Source organism: Amblyomma mixtum, chromosome 2 (assembly GCF_055824585.1).
Source record: "Amblyomma mixtum isolate Tamu chromosome 2, ASM5582458v1, whole genome shotgun sequence".
In the NCBI taxonomy this organism is placed as follows: domain Eukaryota; kingdom Metazoa; phylum Arthropoda; class Arachnida; order Ixodida; family Ixodidae; genus Amblyomma; species Amblyomma mixtum.
Genome location: NC_143013.1, coordinates 267852728 through 267873230, shown reverse-complemented (window position 1 = coordinate 267873230; position 20503 = coordinate 267852728). Strand labels below are relative to the sequence as shown.

General features: G+C 44.5%; 1 protein-coding gene across 6 annotated transcripts in view; it reads left to right on the top strand.

Moving 5' to 3' along the window:
• Vps13D (vacuolar protein sorting 13D) overlaps positions 1-20503 on the top strand; it is a 111632-nt gene extending 91129 nt beyond the window's left edge. For all 6 annotated transcript variants that reach the window (XM_089573892.1, XM_089573888.1, XM_089573891.1 and 3 more), the window contains exons 63-79: positions 626-770; positions 1105-1277; positions 1689-1885; positions 4678-4834; positions 5212-5314; positions 5788-6082; positions 8584-8762; positions 8832-8948; positions 9780-10076; positions 10891-11021; positions 11420-11598; positions 13141-13214; positions 13355-13522; positions 14676-14879; positions 17607-17857; positions 18074-18371; positions 19901-20503. In XM_089573892.1, the coding sequence (XP_089430018.1) occupies positions 626-770; positions 1105-1277; positions 1689-1885; positions 4678-4834; positions 5212-5314; positions 5788-6082; positions 8584-8762; positions 8832-8948; positions 9780-10076; positions 10891-11021; positions 11420-11598; positions 13141-13214; positions 13355-13522; positions 14676-14879; positions 17607-17857; positions 18074-18371; positions 19901-19984 (3052 nt within the window). In that variant the 3' untranslated portion in view covers positions 19985-20503. The remainder of the gene's footprint in view (positions 1-625; positions 771-1104; positions 1278-1688; positions 1886-4677; positions 4835-5211; positions 5315-5787; positions 6083-8583; positions 8763-8831; positions 8949-9779; positions 10077-10890; positions 11022-11419; positions 11599-13140; positions 13215-13354; positions 13523-14675; positions 14880-17606; positions 17858-18073; positions 18372-19900) is intronic.

Below are 20503 nucleotides of genomic sequence, written 5' to 3'. Positions count from 1 at the left end.
ATGCTTTGCTTAGCAGCACTTAAAGGTTCGCCAGTTTTTTTTCTTCACTTGGGACCTGTGCTGCAATTCTTTATCAGAAGGCTTAGCGTGAAAAACACCTGGGAGGTTGGTGTGAGGGGACTGCTCGACTAATTCTATCTCAAATGGCAGCTGATCAAAATGTGAATTTCTTGTGAGGCACGGAGTTTTGGGATGCTGTGTGCTCTGTGACTGAGAAAAGATGAAACTGTTGCAACATCAATGCAGTGGAAAAAAAATGGAGTCTGCACAATCGAGTACATTTCAGGAAAAAATAAGACTCAGTAAACTGCTTGGTCTTGTTTAAGCTGTGTGTGCCCGAACAGGGCTAACCTGTCAGTTGTGGCTTGTTAATGACATTTTTTTCATTCATCATCACTTTGTGAAGTTGAGTTGCAAGAATCTGGCTGTCAGCAGCATGGGCAACACTCATCAAATGGATAACATAACATGTCCTTCAACAACATGTGGGCACATGACATCTTTGTGGTGGAGCCACTGGACTCCTGTGGCAGTGGATAACTTTTTTGCGCATGTCTAACCATTTGATGCTTGGTTTTATTTCTGGCTATGGAATAACCTCCGTTTGCCTTCTTCATTGTTGCAGGGTCTACACTATTGGGGTGGAGATTCAACAAGGAAGAGGAAAATATGCGTGCACCAACTATGTTGTGCTGTCTCCAAGGTTTCTCATCGACAACCAGAGCAGCTCTGTTGTTCAAATCGCCCAGAGATTTGCCACAAAGGAGCTGGTAGGTAGTGACAAACAATTTCATGCTTCTTTTGCAGCATTGAAATTATGTTTATCATTTTTAAAAGGTCGTGTTCAATCTATTCATTGTTTCTCAGAGTACGAGCTGTATGCTTTCCAACATCTGAACACTTGACTACATTCGAACCTTTGACTATGTGTCGTATTAGTAGGCTTCAAGCAAATTTGGTCTTTTTATGTTTGTTGTGTTTTGAGCTTTTGTTGCTGACCACGACATGCAATGGCTTTATAAGAGTATGTGTGATGAATGTATTCACATGCATGCCTGCACAGGCTTGCATTTTCTGATTTCTGACACACTTTTCTGTTTCTAGCATCAGCATAGGCACCACATCTCCCTGGCGAAGCCAAAGTCCAGCCTGCCTTTCCACTGGCCACGGGTGGACCTTGACAACCTTTTGTGTGTGCGGCTAGTGGACGCACCCGGCTGCCTGTGGTCAGGCGGCTTCAAGATTGATGAGCTTAACTCGTTTCACATCCACACGAGGCAGGTGTCATTCTTTTTAGTTCAGAGAGGGTCGGTACCATTGAATTCTGATCGTTTTGAAACAACAGTATTGAAATGTTGCTGCCTTTGTTAGGGCCAGATATAATGCTAGCTTGTCGAACCTCTGGTTTGCTGCCTTTGTGAAGTGCATTGTGGGAGTATGCCTGGGCAGTTTTAGATATAGTGATTGAACAAGCATTACATTTGCCAGGGACCAAGGCCCAAATGGCAGTGTTGGAAGTTGTGTTGTGTGACTGTAACGCCAGTCGTGTTGTTTGCTCCTGTTGATTTTGTAAGTAGCACTGTGAAGTTTTCTTGAAATTTCATTTGTGCTTGTTTCTGCCTTATGAGAGAGAAGAAAATTGGGAGTTTTTCGATTGCAGTCTCAGTAATGCTCTGGTGCTCTTTTAGGGATGATCTTGGGAGGTCATACTTTCTTCGAGTGGAAGTGATTCTCAAGGGCGCAATGTTCTTCATCATCTTCATGGACTGTGCAAAGATTCCTCCACCGCTGCGCATTGACAATCAGTCTGAAGTTCCCATCACCTTCCACCAGACAAGTGTCAGCAACGAGCTGCTCAGGGCCACTGTCAAGGCACACACGTCAGGTACTGTAGCCTTCCCAGCTGTTTTTGTTGCACCCTAAGTTGACAAGCTACTAATACAAGCATTATTCACTGTTGTCTTGTTGTAACTTAGTAGGTGTGTATCATGAGCTGGGAACTCTGGTGTGCCTGTGTGAATTGCTGTTTTAGAAAATCGCTTTATCATAGTATGTTCTCCACCAGTTGAGAGAGCATTCATTGTGGTTCCTTTCAATCTACTTCTTGTAGTGGAGTCTACCTTTAGCAACACCTGCTTACTAACAGGGATAACAAGAAAAAAAAAAGGTTTTAGCAAGGTCTGTTTACTGAGGATGGTAACAAATGGTGATTTTATGTCCCTGTAGGCCAAAGGGACCTTGAGACAGTGATTGCGACAAAGTACTACTTTCCGATGTTTTTTTTTTTTTTTGTTTTGTTTTTTGAAGCAGATGTCACGGTGACATGACATTGCGCGTTAGGTTCTGTTGCTACAGTATGCGAAATCCATTTATCATTGCTTGTTTAAGGAGGGACACTGGTCTTGAAAAAAAATTTTTATTAATGAAGTCACAGTTATGAAATCTTCAGGGCTTATGTATTTTTGCGTGCTGATTCTAAATGTGTCATTTAATTTCATGTAAAACAATTCCTTGAGCACTTATGCACTTTTTATGCTAGTATTTTGCGAAGAGTTTTGAAGAAAATTTGCTGCGGGAAACTCGCTGAAATGTATGCCATTTGGTTCTCTTGACACCAAGGAATACAATAAGGGTAAAATTGCCTTCCTGCCTATCATAGAACTTAAGTTATAGAGTTTTGAAGTTGTCGCTTGAGAAATGAGAAGGAAAATGTGTATTCCTGTGTGTGAAGTGGCAGCTTCAGTACTCTATTACTGAAGTTCTGTGGGAGCCAGGATGATAATTTTACCCTTATTGTATTCCTTGGTGTCAAGAGAACCCAATGGCATACATTTCAGCGAGTTTCCTGCAGCAAATTTTCTTCAAAACTCTCCGCAAAATACTAGCATAAAAAGTGCATAAGTGCTCAAGGAATTGTTTTACATGAAATTAAAAGACATATCTAGAATCAGCACACAAAAATACATGTGCCCTGAAAATTTCATAACTATGACTAAATTAATAAAATTTTCTTTACAAGACCAGTTTCCCCCCTTAATCGAGCAGTTATTGCAGAAACTTACTGACCAAATACGACCTTATGCATCAGGTACAGATTCACAGAACACATTATATTCATTTTTTTTTTTGGTTCACAGTGGTAGTGTTGTGCAAGTTGCATTTCACTGTGTATTTCTTAAAGCAAAGTAATTTTTCATTAGTTGCTTCACATGCAGTATGTAGGGTTTGAAATGGTGTACTGTAATTCAGCAATTAACCCTTTCGCTGTCGGGTGTTTCTGCCCGTGACGCACCCCCAGTGTCGCACACTTCCGGGATGATGGTCCCGCCGTTTCAACGTCGGAATCTGACGATGCGGAACTCGCCTCTTCCTCGGATGAGACGCTGTCAGAGTCCGAATCCGAGCTCGGCTCGTATTTAGAATCTGAAGGGCCACCGCTCCAATGCGCAGAGGAAGGTCCCTCGCGGTCAGCCATATCCGAAAGTAACCGCGCGCAGCGGGGGTGTGCTTTCAGTGGCCCGCAAAATGGAGACAAATGGGACGCTGTGTAATAAAGATGAGAGAGGGAGATGGAAAAAGGCTAAAACAAAGTTGAGGGGCTTTGCTTTTGCTGCTGCCAGCCGCAAGCGAGGGTGCGACGAGAGAGCAAAAGCAGCGATCGAGTCATGTGTCAGTCTCTTTGACTCTCGGAGTGGCAACGGCACGCGCCCTTGAACTTGAAGCGCCGTAGCTCACACGCCGACAGAAGAAAAATAAAAACCTGCAAAACAGCGGCAGATGGCAGAACAACCCTTGGACCCATAACCACACGCGCGCGTCATGATCCGGCGAACGCGGTGTGACCGCGCCACTCAGCAAAGAGGGGGGGGTGGGATGGAAGTCACTCCGTACTCTTCAATACACGTACCAAAACAGTAAGGGGCGAAAATACGAACTTGTAGAAAGATTCAACAGATGGTGCAGCTAGTCCAAGAGCGTCAGCTTTGCGCTCAAGCGCAAAATTTTGAACGCACGATAGAGAATGTACCGGTACGTCAGTGACACTGTGGGGGGGGAAGCGCGAAAACGTACCGGTACGTCCGTGACAGTGAAAGGGTTAATTTAGGTGGTTCGGATACTTTACATTTATTTTCCCCAACCACCAAAGTATTTTTCAAATTTATTATTATTTTTAGCCCATGAACAGCTATGAGATTTAAAGCCCCACTTACCATACCATGCCACTACCCTTGTCAGGCATGGAAATACCTTTTGCTTGTGTACCCTTCCTCATGTATCTGAAAGAAAAAATAAATCTTCAATCAATGAGACCAGTCGATCAATTGAACATGGATAGGACTGAAGGAACTTGCAAACTGTGAATTACAACTTGAGCATTGTTACGCATATCAGCTGGCGTGGCTATTTTAGTGTGGCACTCATTATAGGATTGGAGATTCTGATATATGTACATTGTAGCTGGCTCACGACAGACAATGCTTGCATATCGATAGACGCAGGTTGATATTTTTCAAAGGCACAGATGTGAGCAAGCTTTTGCCACTAAATCTTTTTTTGATTGATACACTGAAAATGAAGGTGTATTTCTCAGAAATTGCATTCTTTTCATATCTCCTTTATTCTTATAGCGCTTGCTGTGTGCATTCCGCACACCGTGTCCATTGTGTTGAATTGCAGTTCCATATGCCTGGGATGAGCCCACCTTGCCGCCACACATCACTGTGACTGCTCCCGGAGGGATGAGCGAGACTTACGACATGACCATTTTCAGACCTGGCAAGAAACTCTACTACGAGAACTTCTTTTACATTGCTTTCGCAGGAACATTCTTAGAGTAAGTACGATCTTGCTGCAACACTCGCTTCATGTGAGGCTTGTCTTACACTGAAACACAAACATAACAACACCACATGTCCACTTACATCAAGAACATTAAGTGAGCATAATGCATGTGGCAGTATTTTAGTATACTTGCAAGTTAACACATACTCTTGTGCTATTTTGTCCAGTGTGTTCTTTACTCGTGAGTGCCAAAAGTCGGACGGGGCAAAGTGGGGAATCCCACACAAACACGTGTGGAGCTCGTAGGCATTTTTCAGGGAACGTGCTGGTGTTTAGTCTGTAACACGTCTTTTTGTTTTGCAATGCATTCTCTAGTGAATTTATTGTATATTTTTTTCATCCTTGGTAAATTTTTCTCGCTTGCTGCAGACCGAGGGCAATGGTGAAGGTTCAGCCAGGCTCCAAAGATGTCAAGTGCCAAGAACTGGTGCTCGATGTTCCGCAGGGGACTCGCATTGTCATCAACAAGAAGGTAGTTGAATTTGCGTGATGGCTCATTTTTGTACAGTCGCCGTCAAAAGTAAATGGAAGGCGACTTTGTCAAAAAAATTTAATTTCTTTAAATCTGAAGCGCAATGATCCATGTTTGTTGGTGCACAGTGCAATTCGCACAATCACAATTAGTCTACACATATGTATTCAAGGATGCATGAATTGAGCGGGCAATGATTAATTTTTTTCGTTAATATTGCCTTCCATTTACTTTCGACTGCACCTGTACCTGCAGTTGAGGCTTGTTTTATTTAAGCCTTTCATTACCCGCTGTGAGACTCGCAGCATCAGAATTAGCGGGCGTCCAGTACCGTAGACTCACATGGGCGTTGGCCAGAACTGCACTGGCAGTTCAAGTTATCTGGATTTCTGAATTAACGGGGGTCGAATTAATTAGTGAACTTTTACTGTATATGGGTGTATTGTCCAATCAGATATGACCTGACCTTGCAGGAGCTGGGCAAGCGTTCACAGCTGTGGCGCATGACCTCTACGGGGATGCTGCAACATGAGGGCTCAAGCACTCCACGTGACCCCCGGCCCAGCGCAGAGCCTGGCCACATGCTGGTGCTCGACATTGCCAGTCTGGGACCTGAGCCCAAGAAGTACACGGAGCTGATGCTGCGCAAGCCCGACGGCCGGCGGCGTCTGACCCAGACTTGGCAGTTCTGCAGTGACGGCCGCCTCTGTTGCCAGCTGCCTGGCATGTTTGTGCAGCCCCGCGATGGATTCCACGGTCTGCGGAGAGGTGAGAATGACGCATGTGTCTCTGTGTTGTGTCTGCTGCCTTTTAGGGTTTTCACAGGCCCTTGTGTTGCTGTTTGTTGTGTGAACTCTGAACAGCATCTTTCTATCACCAAATGATGGGTTTCACATAGTACTTCACCTATGCATGTCAAAGCAAAACTGTTTGTAAGGTAGTTGAATATACAGTGAAAGCTCGTTAATTCAAAACTCGATAATTCGAATTTTCGGATAATTCAAACTACACTACTTGGTCCGGCCAAGCTCCATAGAGATCTGTGTATAAAAAAGCCCATTAATTCGAAAGCGAGTCGGTTCCGTTATGGATAATTCGAACTACGCGCCACCGCGTCTGGGCGGCTTGGCACACAGCATGTGGCCAAAAAAAAAAAAGCACCTCCTCCGCATAGTTAGAGGCTGCGTAGGTCCTAAACGGGGACAGAAGATTGAACTAGATAAAACCATGGAAGAGTGGGTAAAGCTTAAATGGCGCCATCACTGGCGCGGCGGCCGGCGGCACCGGTGGGAAGGGGTTGGCGACCGCGCTGGCGGCTGCCTACCCTCTTTTCCACGCAACCTCGGGAACTCGCAACTAAATGCTCGTTAATTCGAGCCCTGTTAATTCGAAAATACCGATAAGCACTGTCAGCGCGGTCCCAGCCAACGCCCATGAAGGCTATGCTATGACTTCGGAGGACCGGCGCTACAAATTACGAGCGAAAAACTTTGTTTTTCTTTGCGAGTGTCGTCCATGCTTCCACCCATCGGTCGGTCGCCAACGGAAGCGCGCAAGCACGCGCTCACCCGCGAACAAGACGCCGGCACAAGCTCTGGCACTCTGCCAAAGTTCGCTTCCCCCTTGCTGGAGCTAACGTCAAAAGTGATGTTATCGCTGCCTGCGCAGCATCTTGGCGCGCCGCCAAGAAATGCGTTGGGGGCCGTGATGGTGCTGAAAACGAGGCTTGCACAACCGAACAAGCGCTGGCACTCTGCCAAAGTTCGCTTCCCCCTTGCTGGAGCTAACGTCAAAAGTGATGTTATCGCTGCGCAGCATCTTGGCGTGCCGCCAAGAAATGCGTTGGGGGCCGTGACGGTGCCAAACGGAGGGAAGCGTTAACGACTGACGCTTTTTTTTTTCAGATTCTTAGGCAAAAATCGGGGGCGGGTGGGTTCATTATGTGAGTGGGTTCGTTACCCGAGTAAATACCCTACATACACCGTAGTGCAAATGGTTCTTGTCGGTTTTTTCGCGGCCATTCGATAATTCGAACATCGGATAATTCGAACGTTTGTCCCGGTCCCGTGAAGTTCGAATTAACGAGCTTTTACTGTATTTCAAAAGCAGCCGGCAGAGATGACACGCAAGCATTTAAATGAAGCGTAGGTGTCAAGTTGTAGCATTACTGCCTCATGTGTTAGGTACGGCAGTGATTCGTTGTGGGAAGTGTTTGCCATGCAGTTAAATGGGACAGCTTAAATGTGGCACATTCTGAGGCTGGTTGATCTGAAGGATTGCAAAGGACTGGTAGGAGGAATAGGCTTGTGCCAAGCCGCACTGAAAGGTGCAACGCACCTCTTTCAGTCATTTCTTAACTTTGCCTTGTGAGCAGCTCACTTAATTCCCAATTCCTGCTTATTGCCTGAAAGCATCTTTCTGAAAATAAAGGGATGTCTAGATTGTCCTGTGAAGAGCTTCCCTATGTGCAAGCACAAGTAATTTCTTGTTTATTATTACCTTTGGGGCATGCAATATACGGTTTAATTCAAGCTTTTTTTTTGTCATGTCAAGCCTTGTGCGTTTGCTTTTCTTTGGAGATGAAACTGAAATTTGCAACTGCTTCATTTTAATATTGTTCTGACTGCAGTGTGTGACCTGTTTATGCTAAGTCTCGGCATACTTGTGGCAAGATGCTATTGCTGTTTCACCTTGATATGTCAGACCAACTTGCCTGTCAGTTTGTGTTGTTCGGCAGGATGCTAGCTTTTCTTTTTTTCACCATTTCAGTTTTAAGCGGGTTTGTAAAAAGAAAAGCATTACTATTCAACTTGCTTGCTGTGGATTTCGAGTTCTCCTAACTGGCTTCTTACAGTGGCAGTCCACACATTTGACTTATATCATACACACTGCATTTTAAATACTAGTGCATGCAGGATATATATCTGCTCAAAAGTTTTAGCTTTAATGTACATGTATCTATGTACTGCAATCTCTGCAATCACCTCTCTTAGTTTTGTAATTAGAGCTGTGCCGCTCCACAAACCTGAACAAAACACACACAGACAAAACTTGTATATTTTTTTTTTTGTGCCTTGCAAAGTGTGAAGCAACACTAACTAACCCAGTTTCAGGTTTTTTCTGATTGCCCAATTTTTTGTGAAAGAAATAGTTTGTACCTTGCATGCCACATATGCAGTGATTAAAAATCTGATGCTTACCAAAGAAACAGACTTTACAGCACTAGAATTCATAGTGTTGCTGATATGCAGATGTATTTGTTTTTGCAGGGAATGATGTAGTGTTGGGCCCACCGCAGCCAGTTAGCTTCGAATGCATGCCCAATGGTGTGCCCCTGGAGCAGGCTGTTGTCAACCAGAAGATGCGGGGTGGCTCAGGAGTTCTTTCTGTTCGAGTCATTCCGAAGGGCCCCACGATTGTGCTCGGCATCTCAGATTTCATGCAGAAGGTACGTGAACTGGAAGTCGATGGGACTTGGACTAAGTGCCTATTAACAGAGCCCTTTTTTTATGCACAGCAAAAGATTTCTGTGAGCACCTTGAGTCCGGACGTCGGCCTGCTGGCGCAGAAAGTGTCCCCTTCAGAGGACCCTCAGGCTCCTCAGCTGGATGGGAGGTTTGGCATAGACCTTGAGGTAAGTACTGTGTGTATGCTCGTCTTTAAAATACATGTGGTGACAGGGTTATAGCCTGAAATACTTATTGAGGAAAGAAACAGGGTGAAGGCAAGAGGTGGGAAATGTGATCGTGACTTAGGTAATCGCTTACTATTTAAAACGAGTACAAGACAAGGTACATAGCTCAAGGTTCGTGTCACTGCTTGTGTTGTGGAGTTTGTCTTGTTCTTGTTTCAAACGTGCTGTTGTTTAGGTGGTAATGCTTCATTAGCTTACCCAGTTAAATCCACCCTAGATTGTCTTTTTCCAAGTTATCTAACTCGACCACAAAAGACTAAGGATAGGATAGTAATAGCTTGCATGCCGATAAAGTAACTTCCAGTTAGTGGAATTTGCAAGGTGCCAGAATCACTGGAGGCTACAAAGCTGCAAGAAAGAAAAAAAAAAGGCCACTACTGCAAGAAATATGGATGGCAGTTAGCCCAAGGGTAACTTGGGAACATACATCTACTGCAGTTATGCAAAAGCACAGTCACATTGTATGAAAGTGCTAAGGTACAAAATTGTCACAGTTCGTAGTTTACTCTAGTGCACACATGTTGTCGCTGTCTTGTAGGTAATTCCTTTCATGCGCTTTGTGAAGCTATGGATTACCGCCCCCTGCTGGCTGAAACTGATCTGTTATGAATTTGACTGTTTGTAGGTCATGCAACCTGTTCATGTGTTTTTGCAGCTGCATTGAATTGCTGTACATTGTATTTTGGCACTTAAAGTCTTTTATTCCATAGCCCTTCTCTAGCTTATTTGTTGCTTTTTTTTTCCCTCTCTTGCTACACATGAAAATTTCAGCTCAACCTGCACCTGATGGGAGGCGTGGGCGTGTCTGTCATCAACCACTTGAGTGAGGAACTCCTCTATGCAGTGCTGCAGAATATCCGTGTCAACTTCATTCAGAGCCCATCGTCACAGCTGCTGGATGCTAGCGTTGAGAACATGCAGGTTGACAATCAGCTGCACGGAGCTGAGCGCCCAGTGGCACTCTATGTGACACCCTTACATGAGCGTGACCGCCAGCGCCATCTGCCAGCCATAGTCATCACCGCTGAGCGCCTACCTCAGAAAGATACAGATGTGGTCATCTTCCAGGTAGGAAGCATTTCTGTTGTGGTGCATTTTATCTGCACATAGCTTTCTAGTGCAGGAATGCATTCTTGACTTCAACCTTGCACTTTCTGAGTACAGCGGAAAATTTATCCGTATTTTGTGTTTGTCCATTGGTTTTATTGCTGCATGGATGCTATGCCATCTGTCAAGCAGTGCCAAAACTTATCCATTTAGCATTCAGCATGCACCCTCAGCAGATGGCAGCAGTATGATCAACTATGCAGCCAGTTGTATGCTTGCTTGTAGTCTTTGGCAGATCAGTTTTTATAATGGAAGGTACAAAGGTACAAATGAGCTCAGTGAAAATGCTTAGCCAGCCACTAAACCATCACATTTATTGGCAAAGAACTGAAAGTGCCGTGAAGCTGTATGAAAACTGTGCAGCAAAGACAGCCACATTAGGAGTTGTTTTGGAGCAGTGGAAAAAAGAAACAGCAGAGGCAAGAAAAGAAAAGGAATGCCAGTGTAACAAACAAGAACAGGCAGATAAAAAACATCACCTTAGCTTAGACTTGGAAGCAGGGGACTTGCAGTCCTGTACAAGATGTCGTCACATGGCATATCTGCGTCAGTAGGCTTCAGTGGAGTAAAGACGTGTTGAATTTTTGTGTCTCTCTGATTTGATTATGCAATGGTCAAAATGCAATGCTTAAAAAAGCTGCTGTTTAAAAAGCTGCTGTTAATGGACTAACTCATGATATATTATGTACTGCTTTGTTCTGAGTGGTGCATCACACAGAAGAGTCGAGCTGTTACTGCAAAGCTAGTAAGTGGCAAATTTTTTTTCTCTTGGTAGCATTTCATCATGCACGTGAAGAACATCACTGTGGCCTTGGAGGAGTTGCTGATGCTGAAGATTGTACAGTTCCTGCACCACCAGGTTGATGACTTCAGCGACGAAATTATCATCGACAACCAGTTGCAAAGGTGCGCTGCCCTGACTGTGTTCTGCATTTGAATTACTACTATCTACTATATGCTTTGTTGTGCTTGTTAAACAACATGCCAGCATGCTGACGGCTTAGAAAAGGGGGAGGACTTAAGCAGGTTCATAAAGGTTTTGTAAAGGTAGGCCAAAGGGCCTGCGTGAAGTTATGAACAGAGGTTTGAGATGTCTTCAAAAAGTACAGCAAGATGTTTAAAAGCAAAAATGCATTGCTTTACCACTTGATGACTGTTGCTAGCATTCAACATTACTTTTGGCTCCAGAAAGTGCGCAGCTAGTTTTTTTTTTGCTGCATTGTGAAGCAGAGCACATTTGAAATGCTAATCGTGGCGGGATCTAATGGCTGGTTTTTTGTCTATTCCTCTTGCTGGGCACCCAGAGCTAATGCAGCTGCGTCGGCCAATGCAAGGCGCTTCTACTTCAACACCCTGAAGTTGAGGCTGGACCAGGTCAAGCTCAGCGTGTTGACCATGAGTCACCGTCCCCCAGAGCTGGACACCATCAAGAAGAAGGTCGGCTGGAGCCTCATGCGCTTCGAGGATGTCGTCGTCGAACTTGGCAAGTTCGCATTGGCCTGCCGACGTACTGGGTCAAGTTAACTGGAACAGAGAAAGCTGTCGAAAAAAATCTACCTGTCTCTATTGATGGCTCACAGTGGCTGGTGACAGGATTAGCTTGTTCTCTTTTCTTTTATAGTTAAGTTCTTTTTGCTTGCCACAGTAAAACAATGTTGTTCGTCTTTTACCCATTTTACTGACTTCCCTCAATTGAGTGCTTCTAACCAGCCAGTTTTGCTTGATTTCAGGGGTCTTGTGAATGATGAAAATTTCTCTTTCAAGCAAGGGCATACCCACTCAAATACATGTGCTGATAGCCACATGAAGGTTAGCAGTAGTGGCTAAATTCTTTACAAGTTTATGAAAGATGATAGGGGATGCGTGCAAGTGAGTATGCAGTCCATGCACAATTGGTGTTGGTGCTTGTATAGAGCACTTAAGCTGAGTTCGGCAGGCATTAGAAAGTGAAATTAGACAGCATGTTCTCATGCCCACCTTTCTAGTTGGTCTGTGTGACTTACTTTCTCTGGAACCTAGCATCTGTGGCAAAATGTAAGTTTGTCTGCAGGACAGCACACCGCCCCAGTGTTGTACGCAAGTTTTACCCAGCAATCATCCTTGTCTGTCTTCCTTCATCCTAGTTTCAAACAGCGCGGCATTACTCAGTGGATTAGCAGCTCGCCCAAGCTTCAGTGTTAGCGTTTGCATGTTACCCCAGCTGTACAGGTTGGTTATCCTCAGATAAGTTTAATGCTGATAAGTTGAACTTCATGCATAGCACATACTACTATGTTTGATGCCTTGCTTAGTGCTTCTAGTAGGGAGTCACATAAATGGAGGAAATTTAAGAATACGATGAAAAAGCATTGTGCTGACACTGGTTGTTGTTTTCTCATGTTCTTTGGCATGAATTTGTTTGCGGGGTCACGAGCTTACTCTTTCCCAAATTATATTTATTTGGCTATGGCGAATTCAACGCAGACGTCATATTGTTCCTTTAAGTGGGAATATACTGCGAGTTATCCTTAATCCCTGCAGAATACATTTCTGCTGGTATTTAAAGTAGTTATACATGGCAATTATTTGTTCTAGAACTAAGGAGGCCACTGGCTAGAGAAATAACATGTACAGTTCGTAATGCTTTGGTGTCAATGCCATGGTATCAATGTGCTTTCATGTTAAGGCCATAAGTTCATTGTTGCTGTTGGTTCTGTTTATAATGAGTTAAAAAACAGATATCTATTCCTAAGCAAAATGGCGCATATCTCAAGTAGCTACCTTATTTCTCATTTTGGAGAGATGAAAGTGAGGGCAGGGTCATATTAGGCTGTGTTATGGTCATGCAAACAGACATTTACTTTTGTGGTCGCACTGTACAGCAGTGTCAACAATATTTGTTCTTAATCTGGTTCCCAAAGAGAGCAATCTCGCATTACCTTTCACAGTTTAAATGTTAGTTCAAAGTGCCTTGCTAGAAGGTTTCTGATGTTATGAGAGGGAGGCAGGCACTTCATAATTTTTCATGATTCTTTCATCACTGCAGATTCCTTTGTGAAATCCCACCCATTTGAGTCACTTGAATTCCTGGTCGACAACGTGGTTGAACATTACAAAGGGGTAGGTGTTTATTTCTTCTTACTTTAATTTCTAAACTTCTGCGAAATGCCTGTGTAAATGAGATCTGTGATTGTGAGGTAGAAATCACACGGTCTCATGTCTTTTATTCTGTGGTAATACATCCCTCTGTGCCTTGTCAGGAGTTCCAGAGCCATGCAGCAAAGATTCTGGGTGCCGTTGATTTCTTGGGCGACCCAGTGGGACTCATCAATGATGTCTGCACCGGCTGGTCTGAGTTCATCAAGGACGGCAATGCCACCAGCTTTGTTAAAGGCGTCACCCACGGCTTGTCAAATTCCACTGCCAAGGTAAGTTTTGTTCGTGAAATGCAGATAAATGAAGTAAAGTGCACAGCTAAGCTCAAAAAGTAAGCTTTTATTTTTACCAGAGCTGTTGAAATTTCCATAAAGAAAAAATCTCAGTGGTGATGGAGCTTGTGTTGTAGAAATGTGGAAGTATTATGTCCACGTTCTCCTTGAGAGAGAAAATAAAGTTTGATTTGATGTGACATGGACATTTTACTTGAAGGCCATTAAAGCGTTTTAAAGTCCACTGAACGCAAACAACATGTGCTTGGCAATTTCGCATGTGTCAGTGCTGGGTACAAGCTTTTCGTGGATTAGAGGGCTCCTCCAAAAGTTGGCACGCTAGTTATGAAAAAAAATATATATATATTACACGTGTTCATGAGTTTGTGAGCGCTACTAGAGAATCTTGAATGAATATTTCCTTTACCTGCTCTCATCCACGTCAGTTTTGAGTGACCCGTGGTCTCTCTCTGTTCCACCATACCACAAAAGTTATGGTAAACCATGCCCTCCTGGTTGTGGTGTTAGTGAAGAGTGGGATGAGAGTGAGGCGTGATTGTGATAACACGTACAAGGTGGTACTGGTCATGTGACGCGTGAAATGACTAGCTGATTGGGGAAGGCGTCTAGTCTTGGAGTTGACGTAAAAGACCTTTTGGAAAACTGCTTTCTCCACTTTGCAAAAGATGAGGGCTGAAGCATTGCAGCGGAGACGCCAGTAATTCATTGAACTGCAATTAAATTCCACAGTTCCTGTGTGACGCAGCTTAAAGCAGGAGACACCGCTTCCTGGCGTGACAGTTTTGCAGGTGCCTCAAGCAGCACCTCAGGGCCGTTTGCATGGCAGTCTTTGGTTTGGCGACCAAGGACACTACTCTCCCTGTCTCTTTGCTGGTGCTGTTTTCTTTTGCTGTAATTTTTGCCTGGAGGCATGCAAGTAACACATGTAAGTGCGTGCAGGAACTTTAAAGTGTACCGATTGGTCCATGTTGCTACTTGAAACACGTTTCTCGAGAAGCTTGTGTTTACCACCGCCAGGTGCTGATGTGGCTTTATGCAGCAACATCGCATCCATTTACGTGTGTGAATAGGGAGTTTTGCTCGTGCGGTTTGTTCTTGCTCCTCATGACAGGATTTTGTGCAAAACTTACAGATGGCCGGTTCTCTGTCCGAGAGCCTGACGACAGTGGCGGACCCTGGCCGACAGCTGGAGCAGCGCAGCCGCAGTGCAGCCGCCCCCGAGAACTCTGAGAGGCACCTGGTGACAGGGCTGCGACGCCTGGGCAGCGGGGTGGTTGGCGGCTTCACCAGCATCGCAAGGCACTCCTATCAGGGGGCCATCAATGAGGGCGTTCAGGTCAGTCCCTGCCCAACCGGGCAAGTTTGCTAGCCACGTTTTCCTGTCACCTCTGCAGTCAGCTTTTTGGTGAGGTTGAAATACTGTAATGCATGGGTGGTGGCAGCTGTGACGTGGTCTGTTGATGAACTTAAAAACAAGGTTTTCTTTTTATTGTGGGCATTTTTTCTTTGAAACAAAAGGCAAATTCTAAAACCAGCATGGCTGGCAAATGCCTGTAGTCGGTATGTGTTAAAGCAGGTAGCATGGATTCTCTCTAGCCCATCATTCATGCTATCATCTCATGCTATTTCCTTCCATTTGATGATTACGGAGTCCTTTGGGGTCTTGATGTCACGAGCTTGAATGCAGTGGTGTGGAAAAATTGTTCCGGTTTGGAACAAAATTTTCTCCATAATAATTGTGTCTTGCTGCGGAACAGACATCAACATAACCGCAAAGCATCAGAGAATTGATTTCTGCTGAAATAAAAGTTGTATGGAGCTTGTCTTCAGTGTCCCTTCAAAAAGGGGCATCCAGCTTGATTTATCTCTTTTTAATGGCGAGATTTTTACCACTGTGCTTGGAAGACTTTAAGTTATGAGAGAACAAAGGGGCAAAAAAGTTTGCAGGCACACGACTGATGGAGGTGAAATGCAAAAGGCACCCATGTGCTATGGGATGTCAGTGTACATTAATGATCACCAGGTAGTTGAAATTATTCGGACCCTCCAATACAGCACTTCTTCCTTCCTTTCTTCTCTCAGTCCCTCCTTTATTCCTTCCCTTATGGCGCTGCGGTTCAGCCGAGATATATGAGACAGATAATGCGCCATTTTCCCAAAAAACAATTTTGTACACATGCAACACCGGGTGCAGCTGTTGTAAATATGGATTTGCACCAATTGCCCATAGTATCCTCTATGTTCTGCTTAGGCTGTCTTTTTCTTTTTCATTAATTACTTCTTCCCCTTCAGCTGCACCTCCTTACAAGCTTACCTGTTTAACTCTTTCGCTACCGCGCCATAGGCCATCGATCGCATATGATCGATTCAAATCGCCCGCATAAAAAAGCTCATTTTGGAGAGTCGTTTACGTGCTCCGCCATCTAGCTAGCAAGCTCAACAACTGCTCTTTCGATTGCAGCCTTGGTTTCAGTGTTTTGACATGAGGGGGCGCCGTGAAAAATAAAACTTTGAACGGCCGCAGCGGCGTCAGCCGGAGAAAATGGCGTCCGCGTCGCCGCGCGCTCCTCGAAAACGAAAGCTGACACCGAGTACGTCGGCTGGTTTCGGTTTCGTTTTTTGCGACGAAAGCAGCGGTTATTAGTCGGGCAACAATGTACAAACGTTGGATTTCGGTTTCGACAGCGAGACTTCGCCTCGGGAGCCTGGAATGTCAGCGCTTACTTGCATGTAAGTTCTGTTTTCGTTCGCTGTGAGTTTTCTGCGGTTCATACGGTTTGTAATTGATGAGAGTGGTTTATTTTTATGCTTCAGGGTCTTGACAACGTATGGCGAAGGCAGTTTGCCAAATGCTCAAGGTCGCGTCGCGTTTTTCAACCAAGACGACAGCTAGGTGTCCATATTGGCACATCGCTGCGGAGCTGCGCTCGGAGATTAGCTCGACGTCTCGACTTTTTTTTGATGCTCTTCACGGCGAAAATGATGAAGACCGTGTGCGGAAACACTAATAAGTATGCATGCATGAAGATTTTCAGCAAGTTCGGCGTGACGGCTCATGGGAAGATGTGAATCTGTTGGAGATGCTGATGTTCATTGGAATCATCATATACATTGGAATTGTTGACCTGCCGCGACTATATTTCTACTGAAATACCAGAATAATCTATTCTAGCTATCAAAAATCATTTCTCAAAATTGGTTTTTCGCTTTTTTTGTTTGTTTTTTTGCACGTAACGGACCCGGATGATTCAGTGGCGGCAGCATCTATTGGCAAAACTTGGAAAGTGTCCTGGCTTTCGAACCACATCGCTAAAACTTATTTCATTGATTCTGATGTTTTAGAGCTTGCCTAAAATGCCAAATTTTATCAGCTGGCTTTCAGGGAGCAGCTCATTCGAGAAATCTTCGGGTATGATGAGGGAAATGAAGTCCACGCCCCCAATCCTCCCATAGAATCCATTCAACACCAACCGAAAAAAATTAAAAAGAGAAGAAACTGCAAGCTCGGCTATCAGAGAACAAGGGCGGAACAAAGATAAAGCCTTATGTGAAGCACCTGTCAGTCTACCTCTGCTTCACATCTTCACCCCTGATTGCTCTTCACAGTGGCACCACAGTCATGACCCCTGACTTGACAGGCCATGGAAAGTGCAGTAAATTTTTCTCATAGCTGGAACTGTGAATAATGACAGCTATAAACATGTGCAACAGTTTGTATATTCCAGTTTTTCTCTAATCAAGTTCTGGCTTAGTGCAGCCGGTAATTTTTGTTTTTGCTATATACTTTTTTTGTGTTTTTAGCTAATTTCACAAATAAATGTTCATTTACTTTCGCACAAAGAAGTTTTCTGTTTGTTTCATTCAGAAGTGTAACTAATAAGCTACAAATTCATGCATTGCAATATGTGCTGGGTGTATTAGTTCTTGTGAAAAAAAAATTTCTTTCCGTACACTCCAAATCGTCCATTTTTCTGCGGTAGCGAAAGAGTTAAATAGCTATGTCTAAGTGTTGTGTCACGCAGAGCAAATCGAAAAAAAATTATCTCGGCTTACCTTGGAACAGGGTCTCCTGACGGGTCTGGGGAAGGGCCTGATTGGGACTGTGGCCATGCCGGCTGCCGGGTTTCTGGACCTGGTGACGGAAGCGGCCAGCATCGTGCGCGACACCAGCAAGCCCCCTTCACATGTGCATCCGCGACGCTGCCGGCCACCTCGCCTCTGCTCAGGCCCTGGTGGCCTGCTGCCTTGCTACTCAACCACCCAAGCCCTGGGGCAGCAGTTCCTCTGCAACCTGGCCGATGCCGGCAGTGACCTGTGAGTGATGCCCCTGCACTGTCTGCTAGCTTACTACTTGGGGGTAGGCCAAAGCTGGAATGAAGTAGGTCGATTTCATGGAGCAGATTTTGCGTGCTCTTGGTTTTTGAGGAGTCCGTCTTTCAAGCTGGCCAGCAACACAGCTGTGCTTTTACTGTGCAGCAACCTTGAAACAAGTTCTTCCTTGCATCATTGTGCTGTTGTGCCTCTGTGCAGCTTTGTAGCCATGGAACAGCTGGAGAGTCGGCCTGATGGGCCACGGGTGCTGATCTCAACTGAGCGCGCCTTCATCATCAAGCGTGAGGGCGCGCACACTGAGAGCATCCTGCATGTAGTGCCATACAGTAGCCTGAGCTACTGCCGCTGGTTCCCTTCCAACCTTGGGCTGCAGCCGCAGCCGCCCTTCTACGTGGAGTTCCTGCTACGGCCCGAGAACCAGCGGCTCTCGAGCAGCTGCGACCTGCATCACGGATCTCTGCGCATTGGCTGTGAAAATGAGGCCACTGCAAGAAAGGTGGGTTGGTGCCACTGCGTACATAGCGCAAAAGTACACTCACTACGAAAGTTTATAATATACAACAGCAGTGAAAAAATTCATTTTATTGCAGTCTTTGCATGGAGCCTAGAATATATATCTGTGAAGTTTAATTCTGCATGCGTGAATCATGCAGAGTGCCATTAGGTCTCAAGCAGTGAGCCCTAGATGAAAAGATGTTATTTCTTTGCCAAAGTCACGCTTCATAAGCTTCTGATTGTGGGCATACATGCTGGTGGAGGAAGGCAACTTTTTTGGCACTACATCATAGTGTTGAAAATAATTCAAACACCTTGCAGGCAATTGTAGCTAGCAGCATCTGGTGGCTGGTAATAGTATATTCGGCCCTGCACATCTGTTGCATTTTATATGGGGGCAATTTTCATCTAGAGGCATGTGAGAAATGTTTTCCAAGTGCACATGGGTACCTGCAAGCATGCCTGATGGTTTTTTTACAATCGTTAACATAGCTTGGAAGTTTTCAGTTGTGATATTGTGTCATGATCGCTGCCTTCACTTTAGGAGGTCGTTCACGATCATCTACTTGTGCTCCCACCCACTGGGGTGCCGTTTATGTGGCCAGTATTGTGAGACCCCTTTAAACCACGCACAGACCCTTTTTTTTTGTCTGAACAGCTTGCTGATAGTCCCAAAATTTAAAGGTTTATACATCATCTTATCATTTGTGGGTGAATAGATGAAGCACTCACATGCAGTTATGTGCTGCAAGTAATTTGCCCTAAGAGACATGCTCGTTTAATTCGAAAACTAGTTGCTTGAAATAACCACAGTGGAGAGTAGTTTAAGAACTCTGAAACTGCACAGCAGCAAACTTAATGCACTGCTCCAGGCTGCAAAAGTCTTTTCTTGTAGACCACTGCTGAGTAGCGGTGAAGTTCAAAGATCAGGCTCTAAGCTGGGACGGCAGTGAAATATGCTTGGAGTTGTCCTGAACAAAGCACGCTACTTACTTTTTCAGGGCCGTGCCCATTTCTACTGGCTCTATCGCCCCAATTGCTGTGCAGGAAATTCCCCTGTGAAGTGCAGAAAGTGATTTGTCCTTTCCAGTTTAATAGACTAACCAGTTCAATAGACTAGACTAGTCCTTTCCAGTTTAATAGTCTTTGGAAGTAGTTGTGACTTCTTGGCGCACATAGCTGGAAATACTTTTTTTTTGTGAAACTAAATTAGTGAAAAGGAAATAAAGAGGTGAGTAGCCAACAAAGCAAACCATTTCAAGAAAATAATTGCAAATAATAGAGCCTGTCAGGCACAGGACAAGTTGCTAGTGTCCAAAAGAGGGACCCTCTTGCCCAGGCATCTTTGAGTGGTCACGCATCTGCTCAAGAACTGTTTCATTAACTAGGGGGAGACTAACTGCAACTAGTTGCAACACAGAAGGTGCCTGCACTCTGGCCAGTTAGGTAATTGTCTTCTAAAGCTAAGCTGATCTCGAAGAAAGTTACTCATTTAACTTACCTTTACTGTTCTATGCATCTGTCTTGCAGGTTGTGCAGCAAATCAATTATGCAAGAGACACCTACGAGGAGAGGAAGTACACTGCTCACTTTAGCGACAGTGAAGAAGACTGAGCTGCTTAAATGAAAAAAAAAAAAAGAAGAAAAACGAAAAGCCTTTATTCCTTTGCCAAGTGCTGCTAGCTGTGATTTTAGTGTATTTAAGCGAAAGACAATATTTTTTTGTGGCCACTGCTTCCCAAATCTGTGCACACAATAAAACATGCACATAGTGGACTTCTGTGCCGAGACATTTGGTAAGGGCACAGATGGTAAATAGGTGGCTGCCATTTCCTGTATCATAGTGACAAATATAGCACGTGATAGTGACTGTTGTGTAGAAAGATATGTAAATGCTGTGCATAGTTCTTGATCAAAGATATTTTCCCTCCTTCTGCGAAGGTGTAACAAATAAGCCGAGACACCATTGCTCTTTTAGAGCTTAATGCAACCAGAATTTTTAATATATTTTACGCCCAGAGGTGCTTTGAAAAAAAGTGCTGCTTCAGTGTTGGAAATTTTAGCTTTTTTTGGTGCTGCTATGCTGTGGCTATTATGCACTGACTGTAAATAAATGGCTCATTTTGTACGCAA